This window comes from Ptychodera flava, chromosome 13 (assembly GCF_041260155.1).
Source record: "Ptychodera flava strain L36383 chromosome 13, AS_Pfla_20210202, whole genome shotgun sequence".
NCBI lineage: Eukaryota > Metazoa > Hemichordata > Enteropneusta > Ptychoderidae > Ptychodera > Ptychodera flava.
Window position 1 is genome coordinate 6,187,059 of NC_091940.1, and position 20,644 is coordinate 6,207,702.

The 20,644-nt window shown below is 39.2% G+C and overlaps 1 protein-coding gene across 1 annotated transcript in view; it reads left to right on the plus strand.

The window, feature by feature from the left end:
- LOC139147249 (15-hydroxyprostaglandin dehydrogenase [NAD(+)]-like) overlaps positions 1–20,644 on the plus strand; it is a 30,552-nt gene that overhangs the window by 5,436 nt on the left and 4,472 nt on the right. Inside the window, exons 2-5 of the mRNA XM_070718275.1 lie at positions 18,552–18,678; positions 19,357–19,463; positions 19,907–20,003; positions 20,279–20,355. Coding sequence (XP_070574376.1) covers positions 18,552–18,678; positions 19,357–19,463; positions 19,907–20,003; positions 20,279–20,355 — 408 coding nt within the window. The remainder of the gene's footprint in view (positions 1–18,551; positions 18,679–19,356; positions 19,464–19,906; positions 20,004–20,278; positions 20,356–20,644) is intronic.

Sequence of the window (20,644 nt, forward strand, 5' to 3'; positions counted from 1 at the left end):
TACTGTGTCACGTGTTCTCGAATCTTTACATGCGTAACCATGGTAACTAAGTACGGTTTGATCAGAAACTTCACGAACCGCCAAATATATACCCCAACCACTGAGATTAAAATGCAACCTCGAATCAATGATAATGTGATTAGGGAATGCAGTCTCTGATCGAACTTCACGGTTTATAGCCTCAGACTATCATTGGATACCATCTCGAGCCATGTAACTCAATCTGGTATAAATGCTACATGGAGACGAATATCTGAAACACTATTCGTTATCTGGCCAATTGTCATAATCTTGTCGTTTTTATGATGTATCATACCAGGGCTTTGTCATCGATATTGCATTGATTGACAAATTTGCAGTTTTTGTTGTCCTCAGTCCCATAATATAACACGAATCTAACGCCCATTTCCACACATTTCCTCGATTTGTAGCGCAAAAAGTCGAAAAATCAGATCGATGGCATTTCGAAATTTGCTCCTTTTCTAACGCTGAAGAAGACAACCCTGTCCCGTTGATGTCAATTGACTTCATAACGCGCCTTGACAACTTTAAAGTACTAACGTTTGAAAATCGGTAACAAAACCTTGGCGTCATTTTCGAAGAACGAATTTGAGCTACCAAAGAACAAGTAACAAACATAGGATTACCAGGCCACGTGCTGACTTTAATAATCAATTTTAGAGATCAAATTGAATTAGTTCCTACTTTGTGGCTTTGTCAAAATATTGATCAGAAATTTTATCCGAATGTCGACCACAGCAACGTGGTTTTTGCTTCCTCAGCTGTGGGATCTGTAAGAAATCGCACTCAGCTACAACATAACCGAGATAAAGTGCAAATCGCACCAATAGAGATGTATTGTAAGCCTCTGTACCATGTTGAATACACCCGCGCAATTCCTACAGCGGCGTCCGTGAAATCTCTGTAATGTGTTCTATTATTGTCGTGTCCTTTGTCATACGACAGTCAAAGGAAAGAATTAGCTGAGAGGTCCTGAAGTAAGACATCACACACATGCCCACGCAGCAAGATACAGTGCTTGAATTTTAAACAAGGTGACCTGACTTCATATTCTCGCTTTTAAACAGGGAAGAGTTTCCTTCAAGGAAAAAAAGGGCGAACATTTTCCACCATTGCTTTCGACGGTTTTCCCTCATCGCTGTGATCGTGGAAATACTACTACGACCTCCACAATCAGGGCATGGAAGTACTACTTATTACCCGCATGTCGTCATATACATACACAGATCTCGTGTTTTTAAACACCTTCTTGCGTCTCTACTGCCTATAGATTGATCAAACACGACGTGCAGACAACAGTTAGGTTTTTAAGCGATAGAAGCATGACTAAGTCTCTTTAACTCATAACAAGCCGCATCACCTTTAAACGTTGAAGATAGGAGCGTTCCAGAGTGACTGGCGATATACTGAACGAATATTTTGATCAGTGAATTTATTGATAAATTATACAAGGGAGCCGTGAGTCAATTTTAGCCATATTTATTCAAGATTTGGCATGATTCCTCACCTACTCTATGATAAAAGATGGTCAACTTAACTGTTTTCTGTTGATAGTAAAATATAAAAATCGATGATTTGGTTTATTATATAAGAATTCAGTGACCTACAAACACTGACAAATCATGAACGTAATCAGACGTGTGATGACCGTGTTACATGAATGGTCTCCGTTATCACTGTATACGCTTTGCCGAAACCACACTCTGGATGTAGTTATGATTATTCGTCCAATGGGTAGTTCGCTCATTGAATCAGTGGCGTTATCAGTGATGATGGACCAAAACTTTACTGTTGCTAGTCAAGTTCAAAGTTAATCTGGTGTTTAACTTCAATGTTTCCAAGACTTCTTGGAGATTCGAAAATGTGCTCCATGGAGTAGTTCGATTCATGCATGAGATCGCTTCAAAATGTTGATTTTGAACCTTTTACACCCAATAATTCATTCGCAGAGTAGTAAAAACCAAACGGTAAACAACAGTACAATCCTGCAAATTTATGTTCATACCATTGTGATGGCCACTTTATGCTTGGATTTGATGTTATTCCTATTCTGGCCGAAGACAAACCAATCGTCATCATGCAGAGAGAACACAAAAATATTGTAACGGACTCAGTATACTTTATGGGCTGTATTTGTCAATCACCGCCACTATCATGAGGCGACGACGACGACGACGACGACGACGATGATGATGATGGTGATGATGATGGCGCCGACGACGACTTAAACTTATCCTGGCAAAGTCACCATAGAGACAGGCGCACCGTTAGGGACTGGACACAAATTACAGGGGGGGTGGGCCGGTGTTTTTTGGGGGTGGGTCGCCATTTTTCGCGCAAGCATTTTTGAAGGGTCATAAAATTTTGTGCAAGCCTATGGGGGAGGGTCACCTTTTTTCATGCATCAAAGCTGAAATTGCATGTGCACGTTATGGAATACTGAAAAAAGAAAAAATACCTCCTGGCACTTTCATTTTCTGCCATTACCATTTTCGGCGCGCCCTTCGGGCGCAAATTTGAGGTATAATAAACAATGTATTGATGATCCAAGCAGCCACATTGATTTAAGTTGTCATGATTTCTACTTATTCAACACTATTGTGCATAACTGTCCCCTATAATGACTCTTTCAATAACAATTTGGGAGATTACTTATTTGACATCATTCTCCCATTGACAATACATTGGGTATAGGTCGGTGTCAAAAGTTCATATCGCTGTATGTACATTTTTTAATTTTTTGAGGACATTGACAGAATACAAACTGTTCAGAATAGTGCATAGTGTCATCAATAACAACTGGAAGCTTCAGGTCGAACAACTTTTGAATAACAATTTAGGATCAGATAACCTATGAGTTATTTGTAGTTTCCTCATAGCCTACAATGTATAGTGAATCAACATTTTGGTGAAATTCCAAAATCAAATTTCTTGCACAACCATGGACTTGAAACCACTCTAGTCTAATCATGAATATTAATACTAATAATTAGATGTACATAAATGCACAGGTTTACCAAGTTTTGTATTGGAAAAAAATTATTCATAGTTTCATCATAGACTGCCATGTATAGTGAATGGACATTTCAGTGAAATTCCAAAATCAAATTTCTTGCACACCCATTGACTTGAAACTACTCTAGTCTAATCATGAACATTAATACCAATAATCAAGTGTACATAAATGCACAGATTTTCCTATTTTTGTATTGGAAAAAAATTATTCATAGTTTCATCATAGACTGCCATGTATAGTAAATCGACATTTAGTGATATGCCAAAATCAAAGTTCTTGCACAACTATTTACTTGAAAGCACTCTAGTCTAATCATGAACATTAAAACCAATAATCGAGTTTACATAAATGCTCAGACTTTCCTATTTTTGTATTGGAAAAAAATTATTCATAGGGTTTCACCATAGACTGCCATGTATAGTGAATCAACATTTCGGTGAAATTCCAAAATCAAATTTCTTGCACACACATGGACTTGTAACCACTCTAGTCTAATCAAGAACATAAATATCAATAATCAAGCATACATAAATACACAGATTTGCCAAGTTTTGTATTTAAAAAAAATTATTCATAGTTTCTTCATAGACTACAATGTATAATGGATCCACATTTCATGCGAAATTCCAAAAACAAAGTTATTTTACACAGATGCACGTGTTACCACCCTCTTCTAATCAAGCACAATTATGTCAATTATTCAGGGTCATATATACACAAATAGTGCATATTTTTAATTCTGAAAATTTTTTTTTACAGTTTTGTCATAGACTCCCATGTATAGTGGATCAACATTTTATGCGAAATTCCAAAAACAAAGTTATTGTACACAGATGCACATTTTACCACCCTCTTCTAGTCAAGCACAATTATGTCAATTATTCAGGGTCCATATATGCACAAATAGTGCAAATTTTTAATTCTGAAAATTTTTTGACAGTTTTGTCATAGACTACCATGTATAGTTTTGTCATAGACTCCCATGTATAGTGGATAAACATTTTGACAGAAATTCCAAAATCAAATATCTTGTTCACATATGCACTTGTAAACAACCCATGCTAATCAAGTATATCTATATCAGTTATTAAACATCTGTATATGAACAGATATAGCTAGTTTTATACTGGAAAATACATGTTTGTAGTTTTCTTATAGTCGACTACATGTATAGTGAATCAACATTATCGATAAAATCTAAAAATTACATTTTTTGTACAGGCATGCACTTTTTACCTGCCACTTCAAAAAAGTACATTTACATGAATAACACACATATGATTTGATATTTTTTGGACAACGCGTTATATCGGCCACATTTTGCCTTCCTTTCGGGAGGGCGACTTAAAAAGTATAGCAAGTCAGAAGGGGGTCTTTAACACATTGCGGGTTTTTTGGGGGGGTATTGAGTAACAGGGGAGGGTCACTTATTTTCATGCACGGATAAGGGGGAGGGTCACTAATTTTTGTGCATGAACTTTTGAAGGGTCACTATTTTTTACGCAGCGGTTTTTCGAAAAACACCGGCCCACCCCCCCTGTAATTTATGTCCAGTCCCTTATGACGACCTTCATGCATGCAAGTATACACCTTGCCAGAATGTAGATGTTGACGTCGGCGCATCAATGAACAAAAATTAGTATCGGATATTTTATTTGTGTTGTTTCAGTTGCCCTTCTCATTTCTCAAACACTTTTGTTACCATGCATAGATATTATTCTGAAGGACACAACGCTGTGAAAGAATTTCCTGTCAGTCTATATAAGATTTATAAAATTGTGCCAGTTTGGCGCGCAACGTGTTGTACACTTCATTTCGCCAGAAGGTAAATACCTATATACGGATGCTGTACTTACGACTGCTTCGATTTGTGGGCCAAGTTCACATTTGTTGATCAAAAGACGAAGGAATGGCACTTTTATGTCCCCATGGCAACGGAACATTGTTATTTCGCTTGCACAGGACAGGTTGATGACTCATTAGTTTACTCGCTAACAGAGATATGGGCAGTAATTGGGTTAACTTTGCTTGGCTTGTATACCACCCAGCGTCTATTGAAATTGTTCAAAACATGTTCTTACTGATCTTATTTCAAAGAGACCCCTGTCAACAAGCAGTAGTCTAGGACCTGCATTGAATATTCATTGTCCAAAATTTGAACAACTTTTCAATGTGGACCATCTTGTGTAAACAAAGTCGAGCGAAAGGGTGACTTTTGTCCGTAAAAATTCATGTGCGGTCATCGAAGGCATTAGGAGCAACAAAACGTTTCAGCGAATGGCATTCATCCCTGACAGTAGACAGAACTATGCCAGTCTCGTTACTTCTGAGTACACAGCCTGCAGCTAGGCTTGAGGCAAAGTAGCGTTATGCATGTTGCTGACCTTCAGATATCACCGCCTGGGTAGAAAACCATCCATCCCCTGGCTAACTGAAATTGGGGATGAGTTTAGAATTGGTTAGCGTCCTCTGCACAGTGCAGATTTTACTCAACAGTGGCGTTAGCTGCAGTACAGTAGCTCGAGGTTTTGTCTGGGTATTTGGGTCGGACGGTCTGTCCGACCCAAATACCCGGACAAAAGCCCGAGCTACTGTACTACAGCTACAATGGCGTGTATCTTTGTACGGTTTCTTTAAAACATTTTATTCAAAAGTTTCTTCAATGCGAAAAATATTTTGTGTTGGATTCTCGACTGAGCCTATTCTCTAAACATGCAGCAGCCCCCCCCCCCCCTAATAAAAATAAACTTACTCAATCGTAGTCGTTTGCGCAAAACACGGAGAGCGGTGGCTAGGTTATAGCGTGTGGCAATCACATTTGTCAAAAGCAACTCCATTATCCGGGGGAACTTCTAGTCTTCCACAGCACGGTTTAATTTCCTCTTCCCCATATGCATGCACACTACAGTACTGTTTCTTTGGGCAGTGCCTGAATGATAACTTATCGTACTGTTACATACGCAGTCCTCAATCCCTGGTTCTCGCATTAAATTGAAATTTTGTATGTGATTGACTATCTTCGGCTCTCAAGTGCATTATCAAAATCCTCTAGACCAGAGGACTTCTTTGTAACGGTGGAAGCGTAGCGTACACCGTAACGGAGGGGTAAGCCTAATTGAAGAATGAAAAATTAACGATTCAAGAAATAAGAATCACACTAAAATATCGTCTGATTCGTATACGAGGAAAATCAAATCAAAACACTGTTAGTGAATCCAAAGTTAAACAAATCTTGTTCTTAAGTATTTGGTGCCTGTGGTGACGCTTTATGTGTAAGAACTCTCTGGCTGGCATAGGCAAATCTGAAACGGGGCAGGGCAGATTGGGCTACCGGGAACACATATTTCTTTTCTCTGCTTCATTAAAGCTTTGATTTCGTTCATTATGGTATACACTTTTGTATTTGCATTTTTCTCAAAGAATTTAATTTTACAAGACTTTGTATGTTTTGTTAATTTGAACCATAGACCCTAATTTAGGGTCTATGTTTGAACTCGGCCTCACTTGTCCAATGTTTACGTGACCTTTTACCCCACATACAGGTTGTAAGGCTCTGTCTTACTGTGAAAGAACCATACTTTAACCCTCTGTGTAAGTTTTACAGCCGGTACTGATTACACAGATGAAATCAGTAAAGCTTGCTGAGATATTCAGCACACATACAAGTAGTAGCCCCAGGGACTACGCGGATTTCGAACAGCACGTTGGGAGCCCTGGAACTTTTCAACACGAGCAATATTTTCTCAGCGTCATATCAGTGAGAGGTCCCAGACGTTCTAGCAAACAGGGGTAGTACTAGTCGCGTGGATCGATGGAATGAAGAGTAAACAGCGATCGTACTGCGACGTGAAACAGTTGAACTGAGGGCATGGCTGTTATGCTTTGATTGTTGAGAAGGGAGGGAGGTTTAATGACTGCACCCATGTTCCTGCGATATATGTCCCAAAGCTCCGATAAAAAAAACGGTTGATTGTGATCAAAGTTAGAGACCTGAATAGACGATGCGGTGCATGGTCGTCTCAGTGAAACGACAACAATATATATGATTGTCGAGGCAATTTTCATGATTTTTTTTGTGTAATCTCTAATATGGAGCTATATGAAATTGCAGAAATAAAATCAGGTTACGAATCTGAGGCTACACTAGTACGACCCTTTAATTGCTGTTGAAATTAACGCGATGCTATAGCTGATGACTTACAACACGCTCTGTGCATAGTATTCATCAAGACCAGCAAACTAACCCATACTACAGTTTTAATAAGTCAAAACCATACGCAAATACGTACGGATTTTACTGTTCCTTATACGTTTGTGCATGTTCCGATGAGATTATTGCCACCACTTCAGATATGACTCTACTAAATTTTAAAAGTTGTACATTTCATATATCAATGACTCTTGCGAATTGCGTACGTCGCTGTGAGACATTGAACTCTAAATCGTTCAACTTCCATTTACCTACACATATAGCAATATAGGTCATTAGCTAAAAATGGGACTCAATCAATCAGCAATTTTACCCCAGGGAACATCTATGAAACTTTATTTACTAAAAACACATTCCCATTTTCAGCATTTTGAAGGCTCTGTCAGACTGTAGAAGACTGTACACTGTGATATTAATTTGGCTGCGAAAATGTTAAAAAATAACGTCACATACTGTTCATCTAAGATATTCTAAATAGAAAATTTCGTTGTTGGAGCTAATGGCCGTACTTTCTACTTGGTATTCAACTGTCAAATACTGAATTGGCTCTCAGTCAAGCACGATAGACTTCGAAGTAGTTGAAGATCGTGGAATGTTCATACACAGACTGTGTTTCATTGTCAGAGTGACAAGAATCCATTCACCGGTCAGGACAATGCACATCACATGTGTTGACAGGGTGTTCCCTTTTAGCGTTCCAACACGCTTTGTATTATATGGAATAGAAATATACGTAACAAAACAAAGAAAGGACAGCAGGAAAACTCTGCCTGGGGCAAGTTAAGGACCAACCGTGATTTTCACCCAGGCAAGTCATTCTATGCGACATGTACACAAGAATTATAGCATCCTACGCATTTGTCGTCCGTACTTATTTTCAAAATAATATTGTGTCTTGGATGTGCATCTGCCACAAACTTCCGATAAGTACAGAGTGAGAGTGAGGTGTAATGTGATCACCCTGGTGAAGTTTTATCTCGACAGAACATACGTACAATGTCAGTTCTAGAACACAGGGAGGAAGGAACAAGGAAGTATTTACAAACAAATTTAAAATATGCTCTAGAAGAGTTTTCATTGTGGGGAAGCGAAAGAAACGCAAAGGATCATCAACTGTGAAAATGAAAGCTACCTTTCAAAATATGTTTTCTGATCATCGCAGACATGTTACCGGGTATAATTCAGAGTCCTCAAGATACAAATCGAAGTGCACTGGGTCACAAAAGAATTTTCACACGGTCACGTTGACAAAAAACACCGCAGATTTTACGTTGTCCTCTGTAAAGGTTAGCATTGAAATATGGAAAATATCCTGATAATTCAATTTTCTCCCTTTTTTCGTCATTTAATTACTCTGTACAGAGGAGAATGGCCATTAAAACGGATAATTTAGATTTTGATTATTACAAAATTTGGAATAATTCAAACGGTAGCAAACAAAGAAAAGTCGCAAAATATCCCACTGACCCTATTAACAGATAGGATCCAGAGTGTCGTCCTCGCTGTGACAGATGACCTGCTTCGTCGACATACTACTGGCGGCAGTGCATTGTAAACTGTCCATGGTCTCACTAAATCTATAAAAGAAACGTGATATTTTATTGTGTCAAATGTATACTTTCAATGACAAAGGTAACTCCTGTGTCAGCTCTTAATCATGTTGATACGTGCACACTGTTTCCCTTCACAAATAATAGTTTGAATATTTAGACAACCAAGGTTCAATGCATGCTTTCCTCTGTGCATAGCCATTTATATTGATACGCATATTGTAACTACATCTCTAGCGTGTTTACGGTATGCGCCCCGAAAATGAAAGACTTAAATTTTTGCTCAAACTTTCCTCTAGCAAACTTTCAACCACTCTCTTTCAAAATCAAGAATAAAAATTGATGGTCACCATGCAAATTTTGGTAGTACAGAACCAAATTACCCAATATTTACCGATATTTGAAATTCAAAAAGGCCGCCATCCCTGTGTTATCTCTATTGGAGATAATAAAATTCCCGATTTTGGTAAAACCAAGCCAGTGAAAACTGTATTCACTCCATAAGCTTCAAAATGACCCCAGAAGTGGTAGAGCAAAATAATATTTTACAATTTTGACCCGAGGCGTATTCTACCTTAAGCCAGCGACCATCCTCGTACAAATATATTTTTTTTCCTTTGGTCAGTTGCCAAACTCCCAGGAGTAAAGTATTCATGTTTGCGAAATATTTTACTGATCCACCGGATTTGTTTGGCCTGTGGGCGCGTTAGAACCTCACGATGGAAAATTTTACGCAAAGGCACGGGGGCTTTGTTTCGACACCTTCTAAATTTGTTCACTACATTATTTTGTTTCATTTATTTTTGAAATGCTTTTGTTTTTTACCTCCCTCATGAATCCGTGGTTAATATGAAATCGTTTAGAGGATTAAATGACACAGAGTAGTATTATTATAATTTGTGTTAAAAATTTTGTAAATTTCACGATTACACACCATCATCTGTGTCCTGTACAAATGGTGTGCCAAAAAATGTTATAATCTGAAAGTGGCAGCCTTAATCCTGGTCATCGTATAAGTGCTTTTATGCGATTTTAGTCCTACTTTCTCCTTTCAAAGTTGTGTACAGTTAGCCAATTTGCTCAGAGATAATACTGATAAAAAACCGCCCCTGTAAGGTCTCAGAACATGAGGTGATACACGTTGCATCTAACTTGTATACCCTAGTTTCCAGGGTCTAGCGTGATCTCAGAGAGAGTGTAAGCGGTTGTCGGCGATACTTCAAGTGGAAAGTAAACATATTCATCAACTGTGCTAGCGTGTGTCGTAGCTATCGTAATGTTGAAATTTATCAGTTAAATGTCACAGATCACCCAAACATTTTCCATCGAATGACATCAATATTCTTTGCGAGTCTCCACTGACGGGAACATCAGTCATGATGTTATTTTGTGACTCCAAATTATTTGGATAAATCTACATTAGATCAATATTCCGTCACCAAAAGCGGAAGCATATTTACTCGCCAACAGAATTTACTTTTGTTTGAATTTTGCACTACGATAACATCCTTCATTTACAAATGAAAAACTGGGGCGGCATTTTTTCTGTATGTAACTGTAGACTTGATTTACAAAGCCATACTACGGCACTACAGTAATTCTTGATGTACAGTCCTAGATGAGACCTAATAACTGAAGGTCACACTCCTCAATCCCTGTTCCTTACAATTCTTCTTGTTGAAATTGACTTCTCCAGTGGTGCGTGTCTTTTTTTTTTCATTTTAAGCTTGTCAATTTCATCACTTTGTTTTGAGATAAATTTGGTAATTAAGCTGTGCCTTTATAGCTATAAGTATTGGACGTTGACATCAGTTGATTTAACTTGAAATACGGTTCGGAGACAAAAAAGGCAAGACTACAAACAGTGGGCACAAGCTAATGTTGGCGATATGTTTATATTTTATTCACTAATAAAGCACTGATTGATATCATAAGGAGGGTGTTCTTCAGACGAACCGGCAATTGAACTAACCTTGACATACTGAACTATGGATTTATATACATCAAGTTTTTCTTAATAAATATTGATAATTTTAAGAACGTTATAGCTCAGTTTTATCTGATTGTTTTCTTGGGAAATAGTGCGTCTACAAGATTTTCATGATATTTGTTTTATGACAAATAATGTGGCCAGTCTGTGTCGTTGAGGTTTCGCCATGTACACAGTCAGTACAACACCGATCTCGCCACGTCAGGGTATATATCTTGCTCTTGTGCGAGGGTGGGCGCAAACCGTGAATAAAATGTGGTGCGTGCTCAGATGTGCAAGTCTCGCTGGAGGTGTATTTCGTTGACAATGAAACACACCTAGGATTGTACTATATTTCAGGCAGTTGGCGAATCTGGATTGAAATGACTCGATATAGAATTGACATCATCATCATGATTACTGAGACGGATGATTACTGAGACGGACCATAAACCCTAAAAAATTAGCGTCAATGGACGAACACGCAATTGTGGAATGGACAAATCGGAGAGATCATTAATGAGCAATTAACTAACGATAAACTGTCGCTAGATGCTTACAGTTAAACTATACGGAGACAGATATTGTCATGGCGAATTGCCAAACTTACGCTGCACAGGATTTACACAGGATAAATAGAACCCACAACATGCATAAATCTTCTTCTTTATGTGTACGTCTGCACGCTTTCTGCACGGTGTTTCCACTAAAGACGGGAATTTCATCAGTTTGTTTATTCATTTAATATGCCCGTTCAAAGGCGAATAGAGTTGTGTCCTTAAAATAATGAAAGATATAGTAGTTTCAGCCGTTATCCCTGGAGGCTCGAAGGTCTATATATGCTCCAATCAAGCCTTTCAAAAAACGTAATCTGTTTTCGTTTCGTTTGTCGCTGAAATAACATTTCTTTGAATACGGCAGTACAGTGTGCTAGCTTTCCGACCACCAACGTTCGATAAATAACATTAAATTACAGCAAGGCTTAAGACGTTCCTTTCTGAACGAATCATGCAAAGCTTTACATCAGTCGCCGAGGATTTATCAAGTCCGTATTCTACACGTCACAGAGCTGAGTCATCGTGTAGGCTATGCTAAGCTGCCAGTGCAGCTGTCCATCTCGACTTTCTTGTCAACTATACACAGCGAATAGACCTTGAGATGTTTCGAAGACCAAAATTGTAAGACTGACTGAGTTAGTGTTGTCCTTAGAAGCCGGGTGCCGGGTAAATAACCCGGCTGTTTTGCATTTTTTCCCGGCTACTTTTAACGTCATTAGATTATTTTAATAGACCTGTAATTTTGGGATTGCACTGCCGGCTGTTAGACACCGCACACGTACGATTAGCAGTTTCGCGATCCCTTTCCCTGCATGGAACTGCACAAACATAAACAGTTTCTAAATACCCGTTTGTGGCTTTTTTGAGCCCGATCTTTTATTTGTTGAATAGTGTGATTGGCTGATGGACGCGCCTATGGTGTTGTCTTTGTTACGAGCAGTGTAATTACTTTGATTAGTATGATTTTTAACGATGGCATCAAAAAGAAATGTGGCGTCAGCCACTGGCACCTTACCGATGGAATATTTTTTCCCGAAGAAAGGTATACTTGATTCCAAAAGTATATTTAGTTTATGTATGAAAAACTTCAATTTCGCTGAATTTGTGAGAAAAAAGCGCCGAAAAGATGTGATTTTGATCGACGGAGTTCATGAGACACTCAGACTGCACAGCTAGTTTTCCGCCGCTGCGCTGGCTGCCAACGTCACGGTCACTACAACTATGATCTTCTCAACAAATCAAGTTATTCTCAGAGCAATACCGACGCATTTTCTAGATTTAAAAAAATGAGCTAGATCTGATTTTTTCAGAAGCAACTGTTTATTTGAATGGATATTTTATTTTCATTGATTATTTTTACGTACTAGAATCCACGGTCACAGCATGTGTGTTGCCGACCGTTGCCGACCGGCGCATCATCGTCACGGCTCACGGCTTCACCGTGGCGCTGTACAACAGGATAATACGTCGTGGATTCCGGCATGGGTTCAATTTCACTGCACCTCTCCATGTTCTCCATGTTGCGTTGCCCGATAGTGTCTTTCGATGGACCCTCTGAATCATTTTTTTTCACGGACTCGTGGAGCAAATTTGAAAGAAAATAGAGTTGTTTCCTTCCGACGCCATGCTGCATATCTGCTTTGATCAAATTTGGGGACAGCGAGACGCGATGATCGTGCGCGGTTTGCATTTAGTTTGTTGCAACATTTCTGTCAATCACTCACTTTGTTTCATAAGTTTCAGAAACTATCGCTCGCCTGAAAATTAGCAACGTAGTAAGTTCATAGGCACAGCTGACATGGTAACGTGCCTCTGACTCGACGATTAGATGCCGATTTTCAGACTACACTCAGAGAATCCGAAACTTTCCACACAAAATGAGTGATTGACAGAAATGTTGCAACAAATTTAATGTTAAGCGGGCACTCATCTCGTCTGGTTGTCGCCTAAGCTCAGTCGCGGAGAGTGCTTTCGCAAACATTTTACTATTATCGTTTGCGTATAGAAAACTCATAACAATGAAAAAAATGCGTAGAGACTCAATCCAATGCGTAATATTATTACGCATTGGATCGACTCTCTACGTATTTTTTCATTGTTATGAGTTTTCTATATACGCATTTTTGTTTTCGTAAATGCGAACACTGTTACAGTGAATTATCTTACCGATGTTTTTCTTAACAAAAGCGAGTGTGTTTTGATTAGAAGAGAATGAGTTTGATGGTTTTTGGGAAACTACTATATGGTAATGAAGAATGGGAAATGAGCAAGTGAAATGAGCAGACAGCGGGTGATTTAAGATTAAATGTTACATCTTCACTGCAAATAAAATCATAAGTGTGTCATAAATAATACAAACAAAACAAAATCATGTTTGTTTGTTTTGTTGTATGTGAGCCACGTCTAAGACACACAACAAAAGTACTGTTTCAGTCTCAGCTAAATGTCACCTCAGATGTCACCAGAGAACACCATTTCCACTCCAAAATTTCATTTTTCTCCTTGCGCGAGGGGGGACACCCCCTCTCGCGCTCCCCCCCCCCTCGTTCGCTACGCTCACTCGCCCCTCGGTCGCTTCGCTCCCTCGCAGTCCACCCGTCTACTTTCTTAAATTACCCGGCTACTTTTAAATATAAGGACAACACTGGTCTAAGACTATTCCTCAGAGTGCACATATTATTATTAACCCTTTGAGCGCCAAAGTCAATTTTGTCGTAGTTTTAGAATAAACTCCAGTCAAATTTTTTTTCCTGATTTTTTCCAAAATTTTGATAAAAAATCTGTAGCCAATGAAATGAAATGTCCATTGGCTCCAAAATTTTCACATAAATTACAGAAATATTGCTAAAAATTGGTAAAATGTTGCAGTAAAATTTTGGTGAGAAAAATTAAAGCACTCAAAGGGTTAAACTACAACCAGGCCGATGGCAAACAATAAACGAGTGCTGGCATTTGATAACAGTGTGCAGCGGAATTTTTTAAAAATTTCAGTTAAAATTATAGAAAAATGTACTTTTTTCAACATAAATATAAATGCATTCTTATTGCCGTAAACGTACCCAATTTGGAAGTTTAAGTGCGCCTGTGATCGACGAAACTACTGAAACGTTTCTGATATTCTCATTGTACGTTATGATCAAGTGTTCCCTCTCTCTGTAATTGCCAGCCTACACCATTTAATCTTATATGTACATTTTGGTTCAAATAGCATGATATCCCCCAATATGAAGGTAGGCGTAGAGATCAGAGTTCAAAGGATATGCACCGACTGTACAATTTACATAATCCTACTCCAGGGTCTAAGACATGACCACAGTCACCTGTGGTCTCTTCCGCTCTGCGTCTATATATGCGCCCCATAGACATGTTTATCTTCTTCTCAGGCATTGTACACATGTTTATTTGGCGCATATGTAGACGCAGAGCGGAATAGACCACAGGTGACTGTGATATGACGAACAGTTTTTTCGACAAGTTTTACAACACTCAGTTCTACAATATGAAAAATGATCACTGGCACTTTAAAACTTAGTCTTGAACGTGAAAACATCAGTCATGCAACAATATTGCGCTCAGCACGTTATCGTTCGAGTGTCGTGATAGTGCACCTATTAATTCGGTTCCTTGAAATCGACAAATCATTAGAGTTCTGTACCTATCAGGGTAAAAACCTTACACGCAAGCAATTTTTTGTGTTATGGAATGTCTACATATAAGGACAAATACCTGTTAGAATGCACAATCCGATAGCGATTGAATGAAAACAGGAAGGCAATAATATGATTTTTGGTCCCCCGATGTTCAAACAAATGAAGTACCTCTTGAGAATATTTTAGGGTAACTTTATGATATATGTTACTCGGATGAACCAAATTATTGGCGTTTACGTACACAGGGGAGCTGTACTGGCCGCTAGGTATACCGTGGCTGCTTGTTTTTTTCTAAATATTACAAATGTAATTGAACAATTAACTACTACCATGGCCTGTAGCCATAGCAACGGGCTCCATGATCGTGTATTTGATGACGGTCAAGACGTTGCTAAGAAGCTACCGCTATTTCTTAGATCGCCTCTGTTATGGAGATATTAACAAATGATTACAAGTCGGAATATAATGTATAGCTTGCCGAAGGCAATGTGAGGGAGATGGCAAGAGAAACAGACAGAGACAACACTGCAAAGTGGCGCCAATTTGTCGCGCACTTTTCATGCTTTTGCAGGTGAAAATGCGTGGGTACTGAGGTGAAATATGTATGTTTAATTTCCGAGGATTTTGGACAGCCCTACTGCACAGACTTCACTCTGTTGCATTTGCCTTGAGGACGGTTCGAAAAGACCAGCTTAAGTAGACTTGCCCCAAGTTTCTGGACTTCATTATGTCATGAGAAAAATTCATATTTCAATAAAATTTGTCTTGAGTTAAGCCTTTGAGCGCTAAAGTCAATTTTTGTCACCTTCACAAAATATAGGCTACCCCTCAATTTCTTTCAGATTTTTGCCAAAATTTTGATAAAAAATGTAGCCAATGAAATATAATGTCCATTTTGTTCAAAATTTAAAAAAAAAAATACAGGAAAATTGAAAAAAATTGTAAAATGTTTCACTAAAATTTTAGTGGGAAAAATTGTGGCACTTCGGTCAGGGTTAATACAACGCGAGTGGAGCGAACGCGTTCAGATTTGTGTGATCACGTAAGGCTTGTGATCACGTACAGTAGACCCGGGCCCAGTAAGCCCAACCAAGGCGAACATGTAGAAAAAGATAAACGATGTAACGGTAAGAGAGGGGAACAGCTGAATGAACTTAGAATCTTTATTGAGACAAAAATGGAAATCGATTAGTAGGCTAACATTGAAACTTGCGCAAAAGTCAAAAAACTTTCAATGAATGCCACAGATGCCATAAAGAAGATGCGTGATAGGCTGTATACAGCGACTTCTTTGTGTTGACCCACTTGACCCAGTTCTAGTCGCATCGTACAAACGTGAAATAATGATCTTATTACTCGGAGTAAAAAATGCTGTGCCAACTGACAGCCATACAGCAAGTGTGGGATCATACAAACGATAAATACCAAACGATGATGACTATCCGAAAATAAACGACAATAGCGAGGGCATCTCCAGCTATTCGCAAACATCGCAGTATTTTCAAGCGACTGAATTTCCAGATGAACATTGATATGAAGAACACTCTAATTTATCATCGAGGTGATTGTGATCAGATGTGGAACGACATCACAGTAGTTCACCGGGTCTTGATATAGATAAATTATCAACGGAGTCGTGAGGTCCTTCTTCGCAATGCGTGATGAATCAACCAGGATATATGATATCGTCACGGCATTTGTATCGGGTGACAGACTGTTGATTCAACAACCAAACAGCTTCAAGCATGGAATGACTCCTCTGAACTCTAGTCGTCGAACGAATCTTGACTGTACTAGCTTAGGTACCGTTCAGTTTTTACGGCCGGGGGGGCCGGCAAAATCCAGGGGGGGGTCATCATAATTTTGGAATCCGCAAAGGGGGGTCATCGCTTTTTCACTGGTAGGAAAGGGGGGGTCACCACATTTTCAAAAACATAATACCAACAATAAAGTTCACTTTATGCCATGGCCATGATCGACCCTCTTTACCGGCGGGCCGCCTTCGGCGGCCCACTACAATAAATATATATTATGTATTACCCATGACCCTCTTAACGGGCAGTCGCCTTTGGCGGCCCACTCCAATTAGGTTTACTTCATGCAATGGCCATGATTGACCCTCTTTACCGGCAGGCCGCCTGCGGCAGTCTACTACAATAAATTGACTTTATGTAATACCCCACGGCAATCTTACCGTAAAATTCCCAATTGAAGCCGCGGCTTGTATTAGAAACAATTATCAGGGACCCCTGGGATCACGCACTGAATAATGGTAATGGCCGCGCGCCTTCAGCGGCCCTGTCAAGTAAAGTCTACTTTATGCAATAGCTATGATCGACCCTCTTTACCGGCGTGCCACCTTTGGTGGCCCACTAGAATAAAGTTGACTTTACGTAATGGCCCATGACCCTCTTAACCGGAGGGCTGCCTTTGGCGAACCACTCCAATAAAGTTTACTTTATACAATGTCCATGGACATGAGTTGTCTATGAAAATGAAGTTAAAAATTGCCTTACAGTCGTCCTAATTAACAGACGTTTCAATGGATGTGGCTGAGAAGTTTGTGCACTGGCATCGAATAAAGTGCGCCGCGTACCGGAGTTCAAATCCAAACCATGCGGGTAAATTTGACATATGGGTTTTGGTTATTTTTCAGGGGGGGGGGGTCATCAATTTTTTTCGTCTGACAAAGGGGGGGTCATCTTTTTTTCACAAAAAATGCAGGGGGGGTCTATATTTTTTTGAACACCAGCGACAAGATTTTGCCGGCCCCCCCCCCCAGGCCGTAAAAACTGAACGCTCCCTTACTATTTGTGAAGCCGGAGGTCTTCAGAATTTTGACCTTTCACGACATTTCTTTGCCGCCAATGGATTCGTGATAATCTGAATATTATCGTCAGCCATTGTAGTTCCGAGGAAAATCTTCCTCGAGAAACGAATTCAGTGATTTCTGATGTAAATGCAAACATAGCATTGCGAGAGAAAAACAACCGGAAGGTTAATTCCGACGCTTTTCCCGCGCAAACGAAAAATGAAATCGTGGTGTTCGTCTGACTAATCTCCACTACTGACCATGATCTTTTCATTCACATTTATCAACAAATTATATGTCATGCTTCATTCACCACATCCCATGACGAAGAATTCAACCCTGGAACAAATTTTCCAAAACTCGGAATACTACTGCTTTCTAAGTCTCCAAACTTCTGCTGTGACTCATTTTGAAAAGTGCTCAGAAAATCAAGTTTACACCATGTGTTTTGTCAAAATCAGAAAATGTACCCTTGAATATTTACAACTAAGGTAATTTGCGTAACATTTTTCTGATCAAGATACTTCGATGATCACTAGTTTTAACTCTTGGTCATGAAAGAGAACAGTTTGACAACTTTGAGCCACAGAAAATGACTTAAAATTGAGATGCGTTGAAGTTCGTTGACATTTCTGTACTGCACTTCAGTACTAGCCTGGCTTCCATGCAGCGTTCAGGGATACGAAGCCATACTTCGATCTCTAACATCCATGGTACTCCCGGATTCAGTGAAACTTTGACGTCATGTCGTTCCATTCATTTTCAGGGTGTTGCAATCGTTGACATTGACGTTGACGAGGGTGAAGCGACAAGGGACGAATTCAACAGCAAATATGGCTCAGAGAGGGCGTATTTCAGTAAATGCGACGTAGCGTCAGAAGAAGACCTTAAAGGTAGTATTCGTCATCTACAGTGATTAGAATTATTATCTTCAGTGAAAAATTAGTATTTTTGGAACCTTGAATTTTATTTGTGTTTTAACAAATCCCGGATTATACAACATGATTTCAACTTTCACGTAAATCAGTTCATCTTTACAACGCTTTCCCTGCGCCGCTGTAAGATGTACACATTGCAGCTTCTCCTTACGCACGCTAGAGTGAATATAAGTTTATCCAAGATGTCAATATGCCAGTAGTTTTTCAGTGACCCGAAATACTGTCAACAAAATACACGGGGTTACAGATCCCTAAGTTTTGTGGAGAACTGTCAGATATATACACGTTCTTTGCATTTTGTTGTTCCGTTGCGTCAATAGTAAATTTCAGTAGTTAGAAACACTTCTTCCACGCACTGATGCGTACATATCCTGAACCAATCAGATATGATTTATATCCAGTTGATGAGTCAGGCTTTGATCTCATGTAATTTTACTCTCCACATCTGAAGTAGCTCAAGTTACTAGCCTCATCTCAAATATTACTGTCTTGGTAAGAAGAGTAGATACGTGAGTGTAAAATTACCCTAGATTAAAACCTGACTCACTACTACGGCATATTCTATAGGCCATCACACACTTTGTCGTGCCAAGGTCGCTTTTCATGTAACTGAAATATTTATCTTACTTTCAGCAACTTTTCAGAAAACCAAGGCACACTTTGGCAGACTCGATATTGTTTGTAACAATGCTCTCACTTACGACGATGTGAACGTGTCCAAGTTCATTGAGATTTCCTTGGTAAGTGCTGCTGCCCTCTATAGTCTGAGTGAGTGCTAGTGTCGTGAAAGACAGTGCCTGATGGAAGACCTGAGAGATTCCCAGCGGTACTTCACTTTCGTGTTTGTAGTTTCGTTCCATTTTAAGTTATGTATTCATTAATTTAGGAGATTGAAAGAGCCCACCTGCAAAAGAACTGAAAACGAAAATCGCGATTGATCTTTTCGTTTCGTATCTTACCTTTCTTCATTGCTTGCATGGAGACAGGCTACGAGCTGGTGAAAGTTTACAATTTCATTAATGTAATTTTTTGAGCATCCCTATGAGTAAACGCAATATAAATGAATAATCGCCATTTTACTGTTATTGTTCAGTTTTAGGCAGTTTAATCCTCCAGCAAACGAAAAAACTTCTAAAGGCACAATATATACGAGCAAATTACCTCAAGTTATGCCTTGTTTCAGAGCGCTGCAATCAGAGGTACATACCTGGCAGTTGAACACATAGGTAAAGCAAACGGCGGAAATGGAGGCATTGTCATCAACACGGGATCCATGGCTGGTGAGTGTCGATACAGAAGGGTCTTTATCTGATGATGGACAAAATTTTGAATTATATGGTCATAATCTTTGAAAATAGCATAAACGAACTATGTTAGCGTGGTCTACTTAATTCGTCATGCATAGTGTTCAAGTAGAACCGATGGTCACATCTGATTTAACCAGGCAGTGCCAGGGGCTTGGTGAGGAAATTAGCAATGCTTCAGTCGTGACCGTGTCGTCCGTTTTATCATAGACAGAAAAAATGAAATTCTTTGTGAATTTTTGTGATTCCAGGTTTGTGGCCAGTTCCTCTTATTCCGTGTTACTGTGCGGCCAAGGCAGGTGTTATCCATTTTACAAGATCTGTTGCCGTGAGTTTTATAACTTTCCATAAGTTTTTTTTTTCAATGCCCGCTAACGGCCACGTCGAAAATGTGCTTTTATAAATCACCATAAATATTGAGGCCAAATGGCCGGGATACTAGCTCAAGCCGAAGGAATGACCCGACGCCCGAACAGCTAAATCAGTCGAAGTTTGCACAGAAGAAGCCTTTCGATAGACGCAAATACAGTAATACATTGCAGATGTTCAAAGTCATTGTCAATGATTTGCTACGATATCACTCTTTCTGTGTACTTATCTAACGCTGATATCACTTT